Source organism: Lepidochelys kempii, chromosome 9 (assembly GCF_965140285.1).
Source record: "Lepidochelys kempii isolate rLepKem1 chromosome 9, rLepKem1.hap1, whole genome shotgun sequence".
NCBI lineage: Eukaryota > Metazoa > Chordata > Testudines > Cheloniidae > Lepidochelys > Lepidochelys kempii.
This window is the reverse complement of record NC_136388.1, coordinates 85,634,408-85,658,447: the sequence shown is the minus strand read 5'-3', so window position 1 is coordinate 85,658,447 and position 24,040 is coordinate 85,634,408. Positions and strand designations below refer to the sequence as shown.

At 44.9% G+C, this 24,040-nt stretch overlaps 1 protein-coding gene across 7 annotated transcripts in view; it reads left to right on the top strand.

The window, feature by feature from the left end:
• Positions 1-22,659, top strand: part of GAB3 (GRB2 associated binding protein 3) — a 105,215-nt gene extending 82,556 nt beyond the window's left edge. For all 7 annotated transcript variants that reach the window (XM_073361254.2, XM_073361256.2, XM_073361255.2 and 4 more), the window contains 8 exons: positions 3,468-3,684; positions 6,239-6,714; positions 10,140-10,195; positions 11,564-11,819; positions 14,564-14,645; positions 16,538-16,640; positions 17,912-18,025; positions 19,119-22,659. In XM_073361254.2, coding sequence (XP_073217355.2) covers positions 3,468-3,684; positions 6,239-6,714; positions 10,140-10,195; positions 11,564-11,819; positions 14,564-14,645; positions 16,538-16,640; positions 17,912-18,025; positions 19,119-19,235 — 1,421 coding nt within the window. In that variant the 3' untranslated portion in view covers positions 19,236-22,659. The remainder of the gene's footprint in view (positions 1-3,467; positions 3,685-6,238; positions 6,715-10,139; positions 10,196-11,563; positions 11,820-14,563; positions 14,646-16,537; positions 16,641-17,911; positions 18,026-19,118) is intronic.
• Positions 22,660-24,040: the final 1,381 nt, after the last annotated feature.

Below are 24,040 nucleotides of genomic sequence, written 5' to 3'. Positions count from 1 at the left end.
TATATAAAGGTACCAGTACTGGGGCCATTGGTAAGTAGTTGTTTGATTGCTGTGGGCCAGATTTTGCTGGCATTACTTATATTGAGTGTGAGTATTACCTTACTTCCTTAGTCTCATTGAATTCAATAGAGTATGGTACTACTCTGCATTAGGCTGGCAAAATGCAGCTCTAAATGGGTTTTTGTACTCTTAGACTAGATAGTCAATGAGCTATGCTGCATTTACGCCAGTTGAGGAGCTGGTCCAGAGTCTGCCACGGGGGAAGCGTACTTCTGTGCTAATTATATGGCAGGGGTTTTGTTTGTTTGTTTGTGTGGGGGGGTGAGGGGGAGAGCGGAGGTTATCGAACATCAAGGTATACAGGGCCAAATCCTTATTCTGTCCTTATTGATTTGTTTACACTTATACACTGCATCTATCAACAGCTTTCCAGGGGCATGCAAAATTAAAAGCTATACGCGTTAATCAAATATGTCACAAGAATATTGTTGTCAGTTGGAATTGTGTCCAGCGAAGTACTGAGTAAAATCTGAGTAAGGACCTCAGGATTTAGCCCACAAAGTAGGAGATGGCCCACCTTTTAATGTCTGTTCACAATGAGATGTCTTCAGGATTTCTGACAGGCAGCCCCTGAAATTGGGACTTCGAAGAAATTGACAAGCTTGCTACCGCTGAATCTTGATGTAGTAATACTTAGGACCCTGAAAGCATACTTGTGGTGTTCTGTATTTATCAGTTGCTGGGTTTTTGGTGGAATACAGCTGCTCTGATTTATGAAATGTGTAAGTTTTTTGAGACATGTGCTTTGTCCTGGATGGTAAATACCTGCTGATAACATCAGAGAAACACTAATAATAGGAAAACAATTGGTCCTGGAACAAGATGCACACCATCTGGTGGCCATTATGGGGTAGTGCAGTATCATTGGAATTAATTTCAGCTTTCCATTGCTCACCAGTTGCTCAGAAATCTTATTTCTGGATTACATTCAAAACCCGATAGGAAAAAAGGATAATTCTCTCTTTGGCAGCTTTTGTAGTTTCTCTCAGGCTTTTTCTCAGATACTTTCAGCAGTTCCCATGTATCTGATCTTCTAGAACAGCCTGTTGGGAGGGGGAGGAGGAATTATGCCAGAACCTCGAGGGAATTGTGTTCAAATTCCACAGGGAACTCACAGTGACTGTTCCAAAGCTGCTCAGCTACAAATGGGCCCAAACTGCAAATTGTGGGAGTCAGATTCAGATCAAAACTCCCCCAAAGTTTGGGGAGGATGGAGGCCGTATCTAGGTTGTGGTTCACACCCGGCTTTATGTTGTTCTCCATTCTTCTTCGATCACTAAGCTATTTACTTCCATTTTCAAACATACCCAAAGGGTTAAAACACAAAGGACACTGTGCGTGAAGGAGAGACTCTAGCCCTGATCCTGCCCCTTTGAAATCAAGGGGCCACACTTTCTGCTCTGGCTGTTTGGTGCTGCATAAAGTGGCCAGATCCTGGCCATAATCAGCCTGCTGAGAATTTTCGTGGTGGATGGAAACCCAGTGCTGGTATAAAGTTTGTGGAAGCTGCTTCTGCACCAACCCTGCCATTGGGGGTGCGGCATCTGTCAGCCTGTGGCACCCAGTCTTTCAAGAGTCCCTAACTAATGCTGGGGCCAGGTAGCACCCACTAAGGGTCTCCTTGATGTTTCTGCCCCTGTCCCAAGTAGAGCTCAGGCACTGGGAGAATTGAGCCCAACGCAAGCTTTGTTATTGGCTTCAATGGGTGCAGGATCAGGCTCTATAAGAGGAGCAGTCAGGGGGCCCACAAGCACATCACATGGGCAGACTGAAAAATTCACAGCGCCCAATGAAAAGAGAAGTCATCATCAACCTGGGGGTGCCAGGTTTTCATTTTCCTAGGGGTGCTGCACTGCAAATACTGCCCCATCAGGGCCCTAGGGGAATTGTAGGTCCTCATGGAGGGTGACTTTTTTTATTTACCTCTAGCCATAGTTTCTGAGTGATTTAGATTTGGCTTTAACCCTTTGGAGCCTAGGATTTTTTCCATACAAAATTTTAAAGAGCATTGGGCACGTTGTACGTTCAGGTGACTGCCACATGCAAGCGTCAGGTCTTGTGCTGGTAATCCCCACTTCCCAAATACCTTGAGGCTCATGGAAAAAAGAGCGTATCTCCGCTGTGTCAGTAGGCTACGTTGCTGAGCCCCTAACTGTGTTGATCATATTGCAACACATCTCTGGCTCATGTAGACTTTGTCCAACATTAAGAGACACAAGAAGACTGCAAACAAATTCCGCAGTGCAACAAATCTGGATATTCTGCAAGCAGAAAGTAAAGATCAGTTTCATCCTCAGAGGTTTGGCGAGTGGGAAGAAAACCCCCTCTTGTCTCCATTAATTTCAAATAGGTCTCATGGTTCTTTATTTCTGCTAGAGAAGTTCAAAAACGTACTTGATAAAACCGACTCCTCCATCTAGGTGCTTTCCTCAGAGGAAGCGATTTGTTTTCTTCCTGACCTGAGAGAGGAGTGCAGCAACCGAGACTATTAGAAAGGGAGCATTCAAGGATTTCAAGGAGAGATGGCTCCAAGCCACAAGATTTGGATGGATCCCCAGTGTTCTGTAGTTCAGCAAGGTTTTGATCTAGGGTTCTGGTTCAGGCCATTCAGAGTGAAGGGAAGCCAGAAAGTCTGGATCCAAATATCCCCAGGGTTTCAGGGGTAGTTTAGATCTGAGGTTTTGTTTTAGGCTAACCTCTAGTTTAAGACCATGCTTTCCTGGAATAAAAAGGATCTTCAGGGGCTGGCCGAGGAAGGATCTGCATTCACATGGATTCTGTGAAATGGCTGTTAGGATCGCTTGTTAGGATGGGGTGACTTACATGTAATGCACGGTACAGTTAGAATGTGAGCGCTCTCCTCCTCTGTACGGTCTGTACAGGCAGCACCGGGTCCAAGCTCAGGAACCACTGTGGTAATGACAGTGAGGCTGCCAAGAGGCAGAGACACGGCATTTTGCTTGGGGATTTCCAAATGCCGCAGGCACCTGCTGAATTCCGTTTGTTATGGGCACAAACATGCGTGTGTTTTAGGGCTGCCTTTCAGCACAGATGTTGGGGTCTGTGCCCTGGCCTGGAATCCCCTGCTCGCTAGTCCTGTTCGCTCTTTCTAGTGAATGTCTATGCAGAGTGTTTGTGGGAAGAGTGTTTTGGCTGCTGATTTTTTGGACCCTAAGGTCTCTTACTGGGTAAATACTGCACGTCCTAGAATGTTGCATAAGTTAATGTCTTGGCCTCCTCCCCCAGATACTGTTTATGGGGTAGGGAAGCAGCGTTCCCAGTCAGTATCAACACCTGGTGTGATCTGTGACTGCCCAGTGCTCTTAAGGAATGGGTGGGTGCACAGCGTTCTCACGGGAGGACGGCTGTGCAAACCCATCACAAGGTGCAATCCTATTACATTGCAGATTCTGTGGAGAGCCTGTCTCACACCACCTCGTCCCTCCAGCCCTCGCCAGCCGTCTCCACCCATACCTCAAGGGTCGCAGACCCCTCCTCCTCTGTAGGCAGTGCCACCACGGACGCCTCTGCTTCCAAAGAGACCAGGAGTGAGTCGGAGTCAGTCTTCCTCCCCGATTACCTCTTCCTATCAAACTGCGAGACGGGCAAGTTCAATCATATCAGGTAAACCGCATGCGGTGCGCTAAAGCCATTTTACAGTTGATATGTCCCTCTGCCAATGAGCCACATCCTCCATTCCTGCGCTGGACACAGGAAGCAGAGATGGGGGCAAAGGGGCTTTATTCCACCCTTGTGCCTTCCGTATTCATGTTGCCATGGCCCTGTGCAGCCCCAAGCACAGGTTAGAGCAGCCCTGAGGCTGATTTAACTTGCACTGGGCTACCACAGCTCTATAGGGGCCTTTCTGCAGGTGAGACTAGCTGGATAGTATATGCAGCATATTCCAGCCATGACCCTTTCCTCCCAACATCCCCCTTGTGAGCTGCAAGAGGGTGAGGAGTGGGGCTTTAGCACTGGCTCTGCACCCCCGTGCCCTCTTGTGCCAAAGAAATTCCCTGGGGGCTGGTTACAGCCCTTTTACATCCTCAGAGCAGCATGCAGGGGCTGCTGCACATCCAGAAATATGCTCCAGGGTTTGTATTCCCAGCAAATGGACAGTCCCCCTATACACTTGTCCTTAGTCCCTTTGTCCCCCTCCTCTAAATGGTTGAATGAAATCTTAAAGAACCAAGAAAAGCTCAGCTCGTTCTGCCCCTTCTGGGTCCAACACCCCAGCATGGCATTAGGAAGGGCTGGGCTTCAGGAAATGGCACTGAGGGTTTGCTGTCCCCCTTGAGCCTGTACTGAAGCAAGGCCCAGGCGGGTGCAGCTAGAGGACCAGATGCTCCTAGAGGTGCCATCTCTCAGGATCACAGGATTTAAAACTGGGGTTCTGACGGTCAATGGCTTTTAAGGGCTGGGCACTTTTCCAGAGTTCGGTTGTTAACCTCAGCGTCCACGACACACTATAGGTGAGGTAAGAACATTCCTTCCCCCTAACTTGCCTCTGTGATTGACATGGTCCTAACTGCTGGGCACTGTTGCTATGTGGTGTTAAACACTCGCTGCATGTCTCCCTGGAAATGGTTACTCTTCAGTGGTGGGTGACATCATTCCTATGTATAGATACGTCAAATACAGATACCCAATCTCCAGTCCTGCAGGAAGCACTAACGGCTGTGCTTCTCCTTGGGGGCCGTGGAGGAGAAAGCCTCCTACCCCAGGCCTCAGAGTAGCAGCAGTAGTCGTGGTGTCTGGCATGTTACCCCTTCACATGCTAAAAGCCTGGCGGACCCCTGTATCTGGGGATCCATTGGCTGCCCACAGCCTGCTCCCAACCCTCTCTGTGTGCTGGGGTGCAAGGAGCCCCTGCAGAATTATCACTGTGCTGAGTCCCCTCATCCTGCCCCCAATATCTTCCAAGTGGAACCTTCTCTGTTCTCTGGCAGCGGGGGCCTCTCCATACCCCCGGAGGAGAGGGCAGGATTTAGCCCATAATGAGCTTTTGGGCAGGTAGCATCATTCTGCCATCAGCATCCGCTATGCAGTGAAAGGTGGTACAGGCCCTAGCCAAAGACCATATTCTCAATCCTCCCACAGTTTGGGTTGGAGCATCTGCAACAAGAAATGCTGCTTGACTTATTGAAATAATGCTGTGGAGGCCATTTATCCATAGTCTGGGTGCGTAGATCCTCTTTGGCTACGATGTTGAGGTTGAAACTCCAATAGCAACGTGACCCAAGAGTTGTCTTCCCTTTTCACGTACGCTACCAGTCACTTTGACAGAAAGGTCAAAATTCCCATTGACTTCAGTGGGAACAGGATCAGACTCTACTTGATGGTATCATGGCTGCTACTATAGACTGTTATCTGGCTGGTGAACAAGGATTTAATAAATAGGAAGGAAAAGTGAATGACAGAGGTTACTCTGAGCTGTACCCCCAAGGTGCACACTGTCCCCTCGATGAGCATGTACATAACATCACTTAAGACTTTTGGCATACATCCAAAGCCCAGAACCCCAGCCCAGGTGCCAGGAAGATGTCTGGGGTAGACTATACAAAATGCCTCATGTAATCTCCCCTACCCTGATAAAGGTGGAAGGGAGGTTCCTCACAGCAGTGGATCTTCTGGTTCCGCCCTGGTTTCCCCAACATGCTGCCATACGCTGAGTTCAATCAGACCAGGTTTCTACACCACACAGTGTGTGAGCCCGCTGCATGGCCCCCTTACGTCCAATGCCCCCTCTCTGTACAGCACCACATCCTTTGTAAAGAGAGAATTGGGCTGAATCTGCCACTCGATGGATTGGACCCTTTGTGGAAAACGGCTCCTGCAGTAATTAGTAAAGACAAATACACACAGCACTCCCATGGTGGGTGCTTACAATGGGTGAATGAAATTAAATGATCAATATGCAGTTTCAAAAGTGGGATAGAAAAGCATGAGGCTGGTCTCAAGAACTGTCTTAAATCTGGTGAGACTGGATTTTGAATTTAAAAACACAGAAAAGAAAATTGTATGAAGCAGATGAAGCCTTGGGTTGGTTGTGTTATTGTGGACCAGTGGGCATGTATGTATACCTCTCATATCGTGTGAACTCACTGGAGTACATACTAGTTCACTTGCAATAGTGGTAGAACGAAGATACAGAATTTGGTCTTTGTCTTCTATCCAGATGTGACAGCTGGTCAAATTCCGACAGATCCCTGGAGCAGGCCTCATCAGATGACGTTTTTGTTGATGCCTTGCAGTCTCAACCCTCCCTTCACGTACAGCCATCTGGCAACGGCGTGGTGCACCAGGATGGGGGCCAGCCAGCGAATCATGGGATTCTACCCAGAAGCATAGACATTAGCGGGCCGTTCAGTGACGTCTCCTCCTCCTCTCCGCTCTCAGGGCCTCCTTTAACACCAACCTTTCAGATTGATAAAAGCCAAGCCGCACTGCCCTATGGCGTAACTGAACTGGATATTTTGTCTAACACGCCACCACCCCGGCCACCCAAACCAACCCATTTCTCAGACCGGAGCGGGGAGGAGCCATCCAACGGGGCTCTTCAGAATGGACATGGTGGGATCTGTGGGGCTCAGATTGCCTTGGTGCCGAGAAGAATCTCCTTGTCCAGTTTGGATAACGTGCGGCACTGGAAAGGTAACTCTTCTCTTCCCCTCCTGAGCTACTGTGCCGTGACAGTGTGATCACCTCTAAAGAGGTTCTTGTGCCTAAAGCCAAGCTAACGCCTTTGTGAGTGTGCACAGGCTCCTGCTCTGCATGAAGTGGGATCCGAGTGGCAGTGGTTAGAGGTTGTGCTGCCCAGTGAGAGTGAAGGAGTGGGAGGCAAAACTTATGTGTTCTCCTCCTGGTTCTGTGACCTCCTGAGTCACCCTGGGTGAGCCCTGAATGCAGTGGCCAGGTTTTCAGCTCTCCTTGAGACCTGGGTGCTAGGCACTTTCAAAAATCTTGCCATTGCATTCAAGTACCTAAATAGGAACTGAGAACTTTTGAAACTCGGGCCCTTCTGTGCCTTAGTATCCCCAACTTCTAGGGCCACTGTGCAGCTCAGTCAGTTACTGACAGGTGATTTATAAATGCCAAGTACCATGGCAACATGGGGTCAGAAGTGGTATCCCTCAGCTACATACAGCAGCACCTGCTCCTGTATGTGGAATTAACAGGGTAAGTACCAGTCAACAGACAGCTGTGATCTCCCCGAATGTGACAATTTGTGATTTTGTGTGTTGTTGTTAATTTTTAACACCCCCCCCCAAACTAGGCCTACATGTCAATCAATTCCAAGCTCAAACTTCCACTTAATGTGGCTCTTGGAATTTTTTTCATCCTTAGATGAGTCAAAATTCAGGCTTTCTCGAGTTAAGTGCCCCTTTAAGTGCAATACCTCTGCTGCTGCGGCAGGTAGTACACTCCATGGAAGAAGGATGTTTCTTAGCACGTAGAGAGCAAAGGACTGGAAGACAGGAAGAAGCTGGCAATGGGACATAATCCCAGATGAACCAGTGACGCCCAGTGTGATATTAAGCGAATCAGTTGATGTCCCTGCATCTCAATAAAGCCTACCTGGAAAACTGGGGATAAAGCAGGATGCTATACTACACTGGAGCTGAGTGGGACAATTTCACCCGCTCTTGAGACATTGTTTAAAAAGAAAAGGAAAAAAACCAAGAAAGAAAGTGTGAGCCATGGTACAGTGTGACACAAATACAGTTGTATTCTGCAGCGTCTTAGAACAGAATGAGCAGATAAAATATCTAGTTGGAAACTCAAATGTATTGTACAGGAGCCATAACTTTCTAAGTGGAGGCAACAACAGGTATTTAGATTCAGCATTATTGATTGGCTTCCTTTATTCTGCAGTTTAAACTGTCACTCGTGCATTGTGCAGAGCCAGGGTGTTTAGCTCTTATAAAAGCCAAAGCGTGGAGAGTTTTGCCCACCCTGTTTATCAGTGTTCAAGCAATTCTTGGAAGCTTTTAGAAGAAACACCCATAGCTGGAAATAGTATTCTTAATAATCAGTTATGACTGAAAGCTGCCTGTGAAATGTTCTCGGTACTTATGGGGGGGTGTGCGTGTCTCACACACACACACACACACAATCTGGCTGGAGATAGTTAATATTTCTCCGTTCTAATTGACACTGAAGTGCATTTCAGAGGATTAAGTGCCAAAATGTCATATTCTGTGAACGTGCTGCAAGGTTATCTCTGCCTGACAGGGGGCAGCAATGAATTAATAAGCATTGCTTCTTATTTTTTACCCCAACTGCAGCTGAAGCTGTTTCTGACTTTAAAATATAAAAAGTGTGAATCAAAATTGAGACATGCAATAGACATACAAATGGCCCAGCAGCTTCTCACCAGTTGAGATGATGAGGTGAGCACACCCCTGGTGAGTTGTCTGTACATAGGCTTTATCTCCACATACAAGTCGTACTGCTTTAACTATCCCAATATATAGGTAAAGCAGTACAACCCCCCAGTGTGAATTCAGTTGTACAGGTATAAAGATGCTTTATATCGGTGTAGCTTATGGGCAGGGGACTAATCTATGCAGGTCTAAGGCACTTTTATAGTGCTAAAATGGTATGCACACTATAGCTTGTAGCAGTGTAACTATTTTGGTAAAAAATCACTCCCCTGATCAACACGCTTACAGAAGTACAAAATCTGTGTGTAACTGAGAAAGTACAAGTAGCTAATAACAGCTGTCTAGAAAGCTGTTTATTTTGGGTACCAATGATAGTTTCTTTCAGTCTTGTCATCTTTATATTGTCTATTACACTGTTATCACTACAAAAAACAAAAACAAAAAAACCCCACTTCCACTACAGGATAGAACTCTACATCAGGCAGATTGTATCATACTCCATTATATACTATTTACCCTCATGGAATTTTTTTATGGTATTCCAGAGAAAAGCTCTACAGAATCTCAGTGGGGAAATGGCCCATTTCTCCATTTATAGATATTTTCTATAAAGGGAAATGGATGGACAGTTTAAGCATAGGGAGAAAAATAAGGGTTTGAGTGGAAAGAGGCAGCCATTTGCCCTCCCACTCTCCCGAGTTACCATTTTTTTCTGTCAACAAACTCCCCAAAAGCAAATGGCAATATACAGCCATAGATTTAGAGCAAAATCTTACCAAGCTAACAGAATCTGCCACCCAGTCCTGCTGCTGCTCCACAGACGCACTACCTCTGTCCACCATGCACTGGAAACAATCACACGAGTTCTGTCCAGCTGCTGATCAACACTAAACACATTTTACAACCTCTTTTACCTCTGTTTTGAAAAGAAAACATATTAAGAACCAAAAAGAAAACACAATAAGTGTCATAAGCCAAATTTGCACTAGCAGGCATTGTGACAGAGTCCTTTTCACTTGTTGGGGAGGTGGATTTATTCTAAACCACTTCTGTGCTATGATCGTTCATCATTAACACATACTTCTCCTCTCATAGTGCATACTATCATGAATTCCATCTATAAATAATTTGCATTTCCCTAGTGCCTTAGGTCTGAGGATCTCAGAGCACTTTACAAGCAATAAAGTGTAATTTAATGAAGTGTAATAAGTGTAATAATGAATTAAGCTTCCCAGCACCCCTTTGTGGTATAATTGCCCCCATTTTACAGATGGGGAAGTTGAGATATAGAAAAGTCCAAAGGTTATACAACAAGTTGCTGACAGAACAGGAATTAAATCTCAAATCTCCTGACTTCTTTTCTCATAGACAAGGATCTTACTCTTTATCTAGATGTGATTAGAGAAAACTCAGAATAGGTTTATAGGTGTGTGCTGACTGTTTCTTCTTTTCAATGTGCTTAAAACTAATATAGCATTATAAGTTGCCCACTCATAGAATTATAGAGAGTTATTTTTTATCTCGTATTTCGTCAAGTTTTCCCATTTCACGAAGACTAGCAAGATATTTCATGAGCTTTAGAAAGTCATAATTATTTTAATGCCGTATGCCTTGCTCCAGAATTATATCCTTCAGCTTCCATTCCCTTTTGCTAATTACATTGTTAATCACTGGAGGGTATTTTTTTTTCAGCCAACATGGAAGGAAGCTCTCTCAGAAGTCGAGATAAGAGGCTTAGTTTGAATTTGGTAAGTACTCTATTTGCATATATTTAAACACTGGCACAAAACAGACTAAAGCACATTAGTTGTCTTGTGACCTGATGCTCTGTTACTCCTCTCCTATGCTCAGCACAGGAATGGAAGAGGAGGGCACAGGTGGCTTTATATCACATTTGCACCTCATACATCTGGAGTATGTGGAGGCTTGTCCAGCCCCTGCTATAAATTAGAGAAGCCTCACAGGTGCCCTGGTACTAAGGTTTTTCATAGCCCCTTACGGGGTCCCTCTTAGCACGCTGGGCAGTCCCCCTCCTGACACTCCTACAATACCTCTTCTCTCCGATCATACATCCCTTATGCTGCAGGCCTGGAGACAGAGCAGAGCAGAACATGTAGGTCAGCTCTTCACAGAGGCCCTTGCATGAAGGGGTGTTTCCTAGGGTTAAGGGGATAGGTCACAACCGAGAATGGAGCCCATGCGTTGAAAGTTTCTGTATCACTTTGGAGTCATGCGGGTTACCTCCTTTTTGGGGCTTGTTAACTGTCCCGACCCTCAAAATCCCCTGTAATGTGGTGATCCAGTTTTTGACTGCAGAGAATTAGCTGATGCTGGTCAATGTTGCTGTGAAAACACATTAGGCAGTGACGTTCCCGCCAGGTGTTCCCTGCCTCCAAGGGCTGAGCATGCTGCCTCTGCCTCACCAGTCCGGGGAGCCTGAGAACCAGAACTGGATTTTCCCAAATGGGAAGGCCCTCTGCTGCCTTTAGGCTGCTAGGCCAGATGCAGGCTCCATTGTCTTTGACAGACGCCATGTTTTTCTCACATGTGAAATTGATCTTACCCAATTTGTAGTCAATGCCTCTTGATATGCAACCAGCATTAACCTGCATGACATGAATCGCCAGGGTTAATCCTCAGCTATCAAATGTAATCCCTGTGCATGTGTCTCTGTGCTGAGAGCTTTCACCTTTGCGAAGGAATAACTCACCAGATGTTATCCGTTAGATGATGGACACGTGAAAGTGCTCCTTACATTATAAGCCTCCTGTCATTTTGTGGCTCCGATTTGCTGCTGGTGTAGGCAAGTGCTCTTCCTTGGAAGTCAGTAGATTTGAACCTGCTTATGCCAACAATTCATTTATGCCCATGTTTGCAGCAATCATGGGCCTGAGCTGCCAAGTTCAGATCTGAACTTTTCCAAAGTTGGCATGGATGTCTGTCTTGGTAGTTTTGACTCCTGCCATTCCAGAGATAGGCCACCCCAAAAGTTCAGATGGGGGTGTTCAAGCGTGGGGTTTAGTTCAGGCTAATTTGTAGCAGTGTGCAACCTTGCTTGATTATTGGAGTTGTTCAGCTGACTGGAATGCTCTTTCTTTTCCTTCTCCTTTCGGAAGCCATGTCGATTCACCCCACTCTACTCTTCAGCATCGGACAATACGGAGGACAGTTATGTACCTATGCACCCCAGCACCTCTCCGCCCATCCCAGGATCAGATTGCTCACCCGATGGCTACACTCCCATGAGCCCAAGCTCAGCGACCTTTACCTTTCCTGTAGTCAACAATGACAAACTCTCCAGTCCACTGCCGGAACTTCCCACAGACCTGGAACCACCTCCAGTGAATCGAGATCTCAAGCCCCGTAGGAAATGTAAGGCATTATACCAACCTAGTAAGCAATTCAAAGCTAAGGTACATTGCTATCACTGACCACTAACTTCCATTTCTATGGTACGTGGCATCCCAGGGCATCACAAGGCACTTCACACATTACAGATGCAGCCAGCTCTAGAGTGGAAGGTGGTAGACAATGGCCTTGAGGGGAAAACTTTTTTGGCCAAGATCACTTGGGCAAACCTCTTATATCATTAAAAGTGCCATGGAATTTAAAAGAACCAAGGTGGTACCCACTCTGCTGGGATGCTGAAGATCCTAGGAGAAAGATCTTAGTGCAATAACCTGCTATGTATTGGCTGTGTTAAATTTAGGGCATCCTGAATGATATGCTTTAATCCAGTGGCCCCCAAACTATGGAGCACGCCCCCACTTTGGGGGAGGGAGGGGGACACGGCAGGACTCACTCTGTCCCCAGCTCTGCTCCAGGTCCAGCCCCACCCCCAGCTGTGGCCTCGGCCTTGGCTCCTGGCTCCCAGGTTGGCCACAGCTCTGCTCCTGGACCTGGCCTCAGCCCCTGGCTCCTGGCCCACCCACAGCTCCAGCCCCAGTCCCAACCACAGCCCTGGACCTGGCCCCACTCCCAACTCCGGATCCTGACCGCAGTTCCCTGGGGTGAGGTGGGAAGGTGGATAGGAGTAATTTCCTTCCAGTGGTTTGGTGAAAGGGAGAATTTTTTCCCCATGCCACGTCCAAATCCTCTGTGATTCATACACATCTGGAGGATCCACCTGGAGACAAGATCCATCTTTGCAGAAGCCCTCTGTCTCTGCACAGCCTCATGGACCTTCTAGCTCCCTGGGGGCTCCTGGAGGAACTAAGCTGCCCCTGGAATGACCCTTGGCTGAGGAGAGAATTCTACAGCACTGATGGGAAAGCACTGCAGGTTACACTCCTTTGCCATGTGGGCTGTGGAGGAAGGTGGAGAATCTGGTGGAGACCAACAGGCTCACTCCCTCTTCCCACAAATGGAGCGGAACCCCAACAGAGAACCCATAGAGAGGGGCTTCCACTGGGTGGGGTGGGGGAGGAGCATACTGTGGAAGTGGCACTTCCCATTTCCACATGCCCTCAACCTGGGATCAGCAAGTGCAAGCTTACATCCCCTATCAGAACCAGAGGGGAGTTTGGGGGCACTGAGCTCCTTAGACTACAAGTGGTTTATGTATTGGGCAAAATCCTGCTTGCCTTACTCACACAAGTATTCTTATGGGCCTGCTTTCATGATAGGATGAGCAGGATTTGGCCCATTAAGTAGACAAGAGAAGAGGAAAAATCCATTTCTGTTCCCACAGCCTTCCTCAGCCTATGCCACAGGGTTCCAAAATATGTGATATTTTTATTTCACGCAGCTGCATTAAGATGCTTAATATGCACACACTCGAGTCTTATGCCTCCTTGTTGGAACACCACAGGATTTGTGTGATGTTCTGGAGTGTACTGAAGTATTTTATACTCCTTCCTGAGATAGCACCCATGGATAAACTAAATTCCAATGGGGAACTCTTCCATCTCTCCCTCAGTGTGCGGGAGTGTTGTGAAATACTTGGCATTATCATAGAAAAAGTGTTAGATTTTGTTACCACGTACAAAATGTAGAGAAACCTGGTGAAATGGGAGAGGATGGCTCAGGGGAAAGGTAAAGCTATGACTTTAACTTCTGGTTGCTGGTTCAAATGCAGCCCAGGCTGCTGTTGATAGAAATTTGTTACTGCCTGGGAGTTGCTCAGTGACCTAGATGAAATGAGTTGAAGGCCGCAATCCATTTCCCCATGGAGAGATGTTCACGTCACACAAAGCACCATCACACTTGGCACCCCAATGGGCAGCAACCATCTCAGAAGACAGGCCAAGGGCTGGCAGAACCCGGAGACTGAAGTAGCCCCTCCCCTGTGGAGGCATCACTTGCAGACCAGGGTTCAGGCATGTTTACGGTCATTCTGGAAAGTCTGCTCTCTAGCTGCCCATCGTATTTAGCTGCTCATTTTAGGATTCACAGAGGACTTTAGTCTCTAGGGCAGATTTAAACGGTCCATTTATTCCTCAAGATTTCCTGCATATAATCTCGCACAAATGCTAGGCTGTATAACCTCGTTTGTTACGATAGTGCCTAGGTGCCAGCCAAGAATAGGGCCTCATTGTGCTAAGCACTGTACAAACACAGGAGAAGACTGTCACTGCTTGAAGACCTTACTGTCTAAACACACAACACAGATGTAAGGCGGTGAAGGGGTAGAGCACACAAGCAAAGTGAACAATGTGATGGCAGCAAACGGCATGTTAGTTCCAGGACTTTTTGGCGGGTGGAATGGAGAGTTTAGTTAGGAGGCGACCAGCTAAATAGGAAAGGAAGGGAGATGAAGGGAATGGGACAGGGCAGAAGAGGGTAAGAAGGGCAGGTCTGGAGTGAAGCTGAGGTGAAGAGACTGAGGGAGCTGGAGCAAACAACCATTCAGCACAAGGCAGAGTAGGTCCAGTCATAAATGTGGAAAGTTCTCTGAGCATCTGAAGGTTCCTGCTTTGGCTGCTTTGGCCCCTAGCAGCTGGAGTTTCTGGCTGGTTCCTCTCTGCAGTTTTTTCACCAAGGCCACATTGAGGGGAGGAGGGTCACCACCTGGCTTCTGGCCCCCCCAGAGTTGAGGGAGGTGTCTCCCATTTATTTATGTTATTAGAGCCATTAATAAATCCTGCTCTTAAAATTCCTGTTGTACCCATCTGCAGCACGACCCCCTCCGCTGGATCTGAGAAACCTCTCCACCATCCGGGAACACGCTACCTTGACCAGGATGTGGACTGTGCCTTAGTAAGTGGATGAGAATCCTGACATTGAAACCTCCTGAAGCATAAGCATTGTGAAATGGAGTTATAAATAACTTATCACATTCCGCAAGAAATAGTTTGTTGGCAAAGTCTATAAACAAACATGCTATGCAAATTCCATGGGACTCCTTCCAGCATTTTACAGGCTTTTGCTGCCATAAAAAAAGGGCTCCTTTTAAAGACAGACACAGTGCACTCCCTTCAGACTGTGCTGTGAGAAATTCTGTGGTTTGAATCTCTTGCAAATTAGCACTACCTCAAAGCCTAAATTGTCTCTTGTGAAGCCTCCTTATGTAACTTTTTAGAAGGCTGGAGCTACTCTGTTCTCTGGTACAGCTGCCATAATGTTAGCCCTCATGACTTCTCATATTTTTCCAGAGGAGAGCAGACATCTTTGTTCTAGAAGATTAATGTGGCAAAGGGAAAACAAACCCAATTTAAAGGCTTGGCTGGCCTGTTGATCTGGGGCTAACGTTCTGTGCTGCCATGACAAAATGGAGACTTGATTCCTGCTCCTCATTTAATGTCACTGCAAACCAGTTGTGGGGTGGAGGGGAATGCCTCGGATCACTCTCCCCAAATGATGATGAAATATCAGTGGGCCTCAAAGCGAGTCACAGCCAGGAATTCTTAGCTGGTAGGATCAAAGCAGTGATGTGGGATGAAGCATGCTGGCATGGGGAATGGTGACAGTAAGTTCTCAGAGCTGATGGGGAAAGTTTGAAGGGATTTGCCAGTTTCCTCTTGAAAATACCTGAGTGAGCAGAGAATTCTCACAAGCCTTCCTGTGTGGATCCTTTTAGTGCCTGGCACTTTAACAGTGGCATGCCAAACACTGTCTTTTTCACTAACATGGCAGGTACTCAGAGGAAGGGCTTGCTATCTGGGAGAAGCTGACACAGTCTGTCAGGGCCAGGTAATCTGGTGCCAGCAATCAGAATCTTCCCCAGGCTTCCAGGTTAGCAGTTAAAATCTGGCTAACCCCTGAGGTGCTTTGTACTTGGCATATTCGACAATCCCACAAATTCAGTGCTGCCGCATGAACATCCCTGCTAGCGTGCCATGGTTAATGAACTCTGACACATTCAACTGCTATACAAGGTCTACAGGGAAGAGGAGCATTGAGGAGTTCATTCATTGTCAACTAAATAACAAGTTTTTTGATACTAAACAAACCAAACAAGTTTAAATGACCAAATGTGCTCAGAACAAATAAAGTGGAACCCAAAGGGATACCTGTTTGGATTAAATTGTTTATGCTGTGTGAAGTACACAGCTAATCTCTGGTTAACTAGTCGTACTGGCCAAGATGCAGTAATTTAGTGATGATTTGCAGTAGGTTTGAATTACATTATAAGGACTGCTTCTGACAGTTAGATTAGCAGCTACATTTTTCTTTTAAAAGAACTGAGTTGCAGACAACTCCAAAGCACAGATAACATGTGTTTGTACTGCATTCAGAGCCAGCCAAGTTGCTTTGCAGGCAGCTACAGTAGCTGATTAATTCATTTCAATCTCAGAAATGGTGGTACCCATACAACAAAGTAACTGCTCCATCAGCACATATTACACAGATGAATGTCTGCCTTCATTTGCGTTCCTTGATGGAGAATTGCTCTGATATCTCCTGCTTTCTGTCATGCCATAGCTGGCAAACTTTTATAGTGTCAAGATAAATCCCAGAAAATCCACCAGAGATGTTATTGATGTAACTGTAACATGCTTTATAGCTAAAAACCATTTTTGGATGGCCACTCCATTAAGGCTTCAGAATTAGGGTGAGTTTATTCGCCATATGGGCCATGTCAGACTTTGGCGTCTTTTCAGAGCATCTGTTATTTGCTTCCCTAACCTCTCCTGTGTTTTTCTTCCTAGCAATCGAACGAGCTTTATCTCTCCAGATAGAGACGGTATTAATTCAGCAAGAATATTTGCCAATTCCGTTTCCGGAGAAGAGGAAGAAAGTTACATTCAAATGGTAATCTTCATTTTCACACAGCTATCCTTTGCTCTGTTCTGCTCTGTCACATGCCCTGAGAATTCCCAAGTTCATTTTCTAAGAAAAATGTTCAGCAGGTTTGTCCTTTGCCCTCTTTTTAAAAAAAATCAAATGGTTTTAAACTAAAGACACTGGGTCTGATTTACAAAGAGATAAGGGAAGCCTTTTTTCTGCTGTGCAGATCTCAGCTGTTCCCCCACAAATGTTGCCAAGCAGTTGCAAGAGATCACTGGGATCAGGCATACTTACATGAGAGCTCATTAAAGGCAAAGGACAACTAAGTCCTTTCACCTTTTACAAGGGCCCCCTGCAGAATCTCCTGGGAAATGACAGACAATCTTCAGTGCACTTCCTAAAGGAACACACACAATGTTGTATAGAACGAGAACGCCTATTAAAGTCTTAGTTGCATTAACCCTACTTCCCATTACATAAAACAAAAACATTGTGGCTTCCTTTTCTTCATTCATTCTTTGGCCATGTCTAGAAATAGGCCAGAACCTAATCCCCTTCGAATTTCAGATGGGGATTGATCTAGGATGCCTAGATCTGAGCCAGCTCTGGCAGATTTGGTTCCAAATCCAAAGCCCGAAGGGGCCAGCTTTCCACTTCCAGTTTGGGAATGATTGCACAAAGAGTTTACACGGTTGGCCGCTCCAAACAGAAATCTTACCCCCTCACTCCAGACTAAACCTGAAGCTGATCTGAACCTACACAATAGCTACTCAGCTCAGCTCTAGTCCTAATCACACTCCAATTGTATTGTTCAAAAAGCTAAAACCTTTAACATGTTTGTGATCGTCTGTGACTCTCCATTTTGATATTCAATTGCGAGAGATGAACCAGAACCATTTATCCATACCCCCAGACCTTTGATGGCTTAGATGAAATGGGATCCAGATGTTAAAACATCCCAGGTTTTGGTTTTGCAAAACAAAATCCTTACTGATGTTTTGCTAAACCTGAATGAAAATCACCCCCGCCCCATTTTGCCCATATTACTGTAATTACCCCAAATCAGAGTTCCTGAATTTCTTTGAACAGTCACATAATTAGACATTGTTAGGATCTTGCAATTAGTTGATGCATGCATCCCCTGACATACTATACAAATGATGTGGGCCAGAGCTCTCTTTCTTTGCTTACTGCTGGATTAGGAATAATACTAAACAGTCTGGTCTTTTTCCTTTTAGGATCATGATTTAAGGGTTTTGAATTACTCATTAAAAGTTTCTCTCATTCCACAACAGGAGCACAGCCAGGCAACATCTCCATGCAGTGGTGCTTTCCCATGGTCAAGGAAGTCCAACCTTGATTACTTAGCATTGGATTTTAATTCCGCTTCCCCATCCCCTGTACAGAAGGTAAGAATCATTTATGCAAATACCACCCTTTTTTGTACATCCTGGTGTGTCTCTCTGATGGAGGCAAACAGACAGAGATTCTCACTTCTGAGTATCCTCAATACAATGAAATCCATCGTGCTTTTCCAGCTGATTGCATTCATAACAGGCTCAACATGAACATACTGGTAACGTGATAAAACCACAATTAAAGTTATGACAGTGGTACCAGTATCATGCCTTAATGTGATTCCATTCACATTAGGCATAATGGCTCCACTGGAATGTACAGGAGTAAGAACATGTGGGCAAATTTGTAGGTGCTTGCAGGAATTCTGCAAGCTCTTTTTTCATTCTCAAAAGAGACAGTTTCCCACAAAACTTTCCTGCCAATTTTCCCACAAATCCCATCTGCAGTAACTTTCTGTGATGTGAGTATGACAAAGTAACTTTCTGTGACGTGAGTATGAGCAGGGTCACAGGAAGACATGATATGAGATCTTGTAACAAGGCAAAAATATTTATTAATATTATCTATGTCATAGAAGTGTCTTAGATTCTTTAGACACAGTCCGAAGATAAGATCCCTGCTCCAAAGAACTTACAATTTAAATAGACAATGATGGACAAAGAAAGAATACAATGAAAAGCAAATAAATTTACTATAAAGCGTATAGACTTGATAGTTTGCTGAGTTTTTGTTTTACATCATTTTAACCATCAGTTTTGTTAATATTCCTTTGGGGGGATTGACTTGAGGTTTCTAGGCCTCCTTTAATTTAAACTCTCTTATGGTTAAAATCCATGCAGGTCATCAGTGTAGCAGGATCTTACTAAAGGCAAGAGAATAATTATCCTTGCTCTGGGATGGAGTTAGCCCATACAGCGTGTTTCCATATCTCACTATGCTGGGCAGGGTGACAAGGTGACAGATGGATTATTCTATGTAAAGCAAACTGCAAAGCAATGCTCTTGTCAGCTGATGTCACTGTAACTTCAAGGTGAAATGAAACAACCAGGAAAGAAAGAAAAGGAGGAATAGAAAACAAAACCAGTTTTACTAGCATCCATGTTCTCTCTAATATAAGACAATTGTTCTTCCTCTGTCCTACAGAAACCTTTTCTCTCGGAAGAGCAGAGAGTAGACTATGTCCAGGTAGATGAACAGAAGACTCAAGCCCTACAGAACACTAAACAGGAATGGACAGATGTGAGGCAATCTAAAGTTTAAAGGAGGAAGGATTGGGGTTTGGTTTTTTGCACTGGAACAACATTGTTAACCAAACAGCTGTAACAGCAGAATTCAAAGGCAGACAGAGTGTAAGAACCTGGTGGTCTCTACAGGAATCACATTTTTAAGGGAAAACCTTCAAGTTCAGCTGGAAATAGTATGTTGAATGAGTGGTTTATAGGATTATTAAAGTAACACATTAATCTTCTTTGCCACCCCTTGCAAGCAAGTTACATGGTACAGTTTTATGGCCTGATTGCGGGAGCCACACATTTAATGGTAACAAATGCCACTACATGTTGCATTTATCTATTTAACCCCGCCTTCTCCCTGTATTATGTAACTCCTTGTTGCTAAGGCTGTTTTTTGATATTCTACAAATATGCAGGTGCTAAGGCTGCTTATAGCTTCTGGTATCGGACAGGTGTTGGTGACTAATCGACCAAGGGCTAAAATACTGAAATAATAAAAAGCAGAACTTTTTAATATATATAGAGAGAGAGAGAGAGAGAGAGAGTGCTTAAGCAAACAGAGTTTTGGAGAATATTTTTCCCCCAGATATAATGTCTGACTTTGAGTGACACTGTTAGAGACTATAAATAGGTCTTTGCACTGATGGAACTGGAATGCGTGGTAGTCAGCACCCCGACTGACGTTCATCATATTGAATTTCTTCTTTCTGTTGCGGTTCATGTCATCACCGTTTCCATCCAATTGCTCCCGATGTTTTCGCTCTGGTGTGAGGACTTTCTTCAGCACAACACGGCAGCTCCTCTGACAGGAAGCTGCTGACACACAATTCTTCGCTGGCCAAAAAATAAAAAAAAGGAAGCTGTGCGTGAGCCTGTTTCTACAAGCCTTGGAAAGGTTGGCAAAATATCAAGCATGTTTTTGTCTGAACTGCAAAAGAAGAAATGCAAACAAAATTCCTGATAATGGTGATCGACCTGAGCGTTTTGTTAGCCTCATCCTAGCAAAAGAGGTAATTAGGAAACAGTCTTAGTCGGGCACTCAGGTAATAATGAGGGAAGGAGCATTGTTAGGCGAGCAACTCTGCCTTGTAAAACAGCCACTTAATACACTTCAGTGATGTGAAGACCTGTATTCAGGAAGCTTATTTTCTTTAGTATTTCTTATGGGGACAATCTCAGGATCAGATAAGTATATGTTTTATAATGTATTTAACTTTATTAGTTTGCTTAAAATCCTTATTTCAAGATGTGCACAGGCAGTTCAAATCAAGAAAATGCAGCACCCTTCAGTTATCTCATTGGGTTCAGTCTTGAAGTCTTTACTTATGCAAGAGATCCCACTGGTTTTACTGGGACCACTCTTGTGAGCAAGGACCTCAGAATCAGGAGCTTTATGAAGGATTTTCCTTCATGCTGGATCCAAACTCACATTCCTCCTCCTCATACCTGCTGATATCACACTATGTTACTGTAAATTATTGACATCCAAAAAATGCTGAATTACCAAACTGGGATTAGAAAAAATGTTGTTTATGTCAAAGAAATGACTCTGATGTCCTTTCAAGCTTCTGTCATATGTTTCATGCATTTTGTATTATTGTCACGCATTTGGGCCCATAGGAAGGTTGAAAGCGATGACTACCTGATTCTCACTGTACCGCTAGTAGAGGGCAGCTTAGTTGATGGAAACATCATTTTCTCCTACCTCAAGATAGCTGAAGTGTTTGCAGTTCTTGCTGCTTCATCAGAGCAAAACACATTTGTGACACTGCGATGAATGTTTGTTCAGTTTTGCTAGTGAGAATGACAGGGTTTACCTGTGCATTTATTGACTCGGAGGCAAATCACACACCCCAGTCGGCAGGCACCAAGCTGACTGGAAAATGGGGTGTTTCTGCCTTCTGCAGAAAAGTTGACTTTTTGTCCAAAAAAAAAAAATTGGCTGAAAAATGCCAATTTTGGCCAGAAAGATATAGACAAATGCTCAATATTTTCTGCAGAAAGCACGCGTCTAGTGAAAATTTTAATTTTGTTGAAAAACCAATTTTCTGTTGATAAACAGGTTAGAAAGAGGGAAATCTTCAACCAGCTTTATCCTGGATGCAGTTTTGCTGCATGAGAGGCAGGATTCAGGGAGCCTGCCTGTGCTCAGTGGTACAGAGCACACTTCTGTGGAGGCTGGCACGGATCCGAAGTACCACACCTACAAAGAGGTTTGCCTTCCTGCCCAAAAGCATTCCCTTTATTTTGAGGAGGTAGGCCTGTGTCTATTGGGCTATGCCAGTGTTTCCCAAACTTGGGACACCGCTTGTTCAGGGAAAGCCCCTGGCGGGCCAGGCCGGTTTGTTTACCTGCTGTGTCTGCAGGTTCGGCCGATCGCAGCTCCCACTGGCCGCAATTTGCCGCTCCAGGCCAATGGGGGCTGTGGGAAGCAGCGGCCGGTACGTCCCTCGGGAAACACTGGGCTATGCAAATGTCAGTCGCTGAATGTGCTTTGTGCATACTGAAGTACTGACAAGGAAACACAAGACAAGGTGAGCTTTACAGCAAGAGAGCAGCACGCTTAGGAGCAGTGAGAGGTACAAATCAAAGCAGGTGCTACCCTAGAAGTGGGGGAATGAAATTGCATTACACTGCCTTGGTCCCCAAATGCTTAGTGATAGCGAGATAGCTTCTCAGTCATTTTAAAGTAAAACTTTAATAAAAACCATTCTGTGTTTTACTGGAATATGTTCTTCCATGATGTAAGAAAAATACTCTGGAGCAGAAAAATAGAAAGTCAAAAGTTTTAAAGAAAAATAGAAGGGGATGTTTTCCCCCACTATTCTTACTTCTTTGAAATATTTAAACTTTGGCAGATGCACTGAAGGATCACTGAGGAGTCTAGAAAGTGTCTTTTCTGTCAATTTTCAGAGTAGCAGCCGTGTTAGTCTGCATCTGAAAAAAGAACAGGAGTACTTGTGGCACCTTGGAGACTAACAAATTTATTAGAGCATAAGCTTTCATGGGCTACAGCCCACTTCATCGGATGCATAGAATGGAATATATAGTAAGAAGATATATATAGATATAGATAATACACACACATACAGAGAAGGTGGAAGTTGCTATACAAACTGTAAGAGGCTCATTAATTAAGATGAGCTGTTATCAGCAGGAGAAAAAAACTTCCATCCCACCATCAACTTCAACCTAGACCAATCCACACAAGTGGTCCATTTCCTGGACTCTACTGTGCTAATAAGCAATGGTCACATAAACACCACCCTATACCGGAAACCTACTGACCGCTATACTTACCTACATGCCTCCAACTTTCATCCAGACCACACCACACGATCCATTGTCTACAGCGAAGCTCTAAGATACAACTGCATTTGCTCCAATCCCTCAGACAGAGACAAACACCTACAAGATCTCTATCAAGCATTCTTAAAACTACAATACCCACCTGCTGAAGTGAAAAAACAGATTGACAGAGCCAGAAAAGTACCCAGAAGTCACCTACTACAGGACAGGCCCAACAAAGAAAATAACAGAACGCCACTAGCCATCACCTTCAGCCCCCAACTAAAACCTCTCCAGCGCATCATCAAAGATCTGCAACCTACCCTGAAAAATGATCCCTCACTCTCACAGATCTTGGGAAACAGACCAGTCCTCACTTACAGACAGCCCCCCCAACCTGAAGCAAATACTCTCCATCAACCACACACCACACAACAAAAACACTAACCCAGGAACCTATCCTTGCAAAAAAGCCCAATGCAAACTCTGTCCACATATTTATTCAAGTGACACCATCATAGGACCTAATCACATTAGCCACACCATGAGGGGCTCGTTCACCTGCACATCTTCCAATGTGATATATGCCATCATGTGCCAGCAATGCCCCTCTGCCATGTACATTGGCCGAACCTGACAGTCTCTACGCAAAAGAATAAATGGACACAAATCTGATATCAGGAATCATAACATTCAAAAACCGGTAAGAGAACACTTCAACCTCTCTGGCCACTCAGTAAAAGACTTAAGGGTGGCAATTTTGCAACAGAAAAGCTTCAGAAACAGACTCCAACGAGAAACTGCTGAGCTTGAATTAATATGCAGACTAGATACCATAAACTTAGGTTTGAATAGAGACTGGGAGTAGCTGGGTCATTACACATATTGAATCTATTTCCCCATGTTAATTATCCTCACACCTTCTTGTCAACTGTCGAAATGGGCTATCTTGATTATCGCTACAAAAGTTTTTTTTCTCCTGCTGATAATAGCTCATCTTAATTAATTAGCCTCTTACAGTTTGTATGGCAACTTCCACCTTCTCTGTATGTGTATATATACAGTATCTTCTTACTATATGTTCCATTCTATGCATCCGATGAAGTGGGCTGAAGCCCACGAAAGCTTATGCTCTAATAAATTTGTTAGTCTCTAAGGTGCCACAAGCACTCCTCTTCTTTTTTCCATCAATGTTTCTGAGAGATGGGCCCCAACCATAAATCTGGATCTGAATATCCCTGAACGTGGATCTATATCTAGTACCTCCTGCCTGCCACTGGCCCCACACCTGACCCTGCAAGGCCGTGCTGCTTTTAACCTTCACTTTTTATCCAGAAAGTAACTTTTCCCCCCATGATCCAGTGTAGCAATCCATTTCCCTCTGATGTATGTGGTAACTCTCATCGGCATTAACATGTGGGTATAATGTGGGGAAAGCAACTGAGTTTGGGTTTTGGTGAAAGTTAAAAGCAATGCTGACCGCACCTTGATCACAATGAAACGTGTTTTTGCAAACAACTGGGTGTTTCCTTCTTACTCAAACGG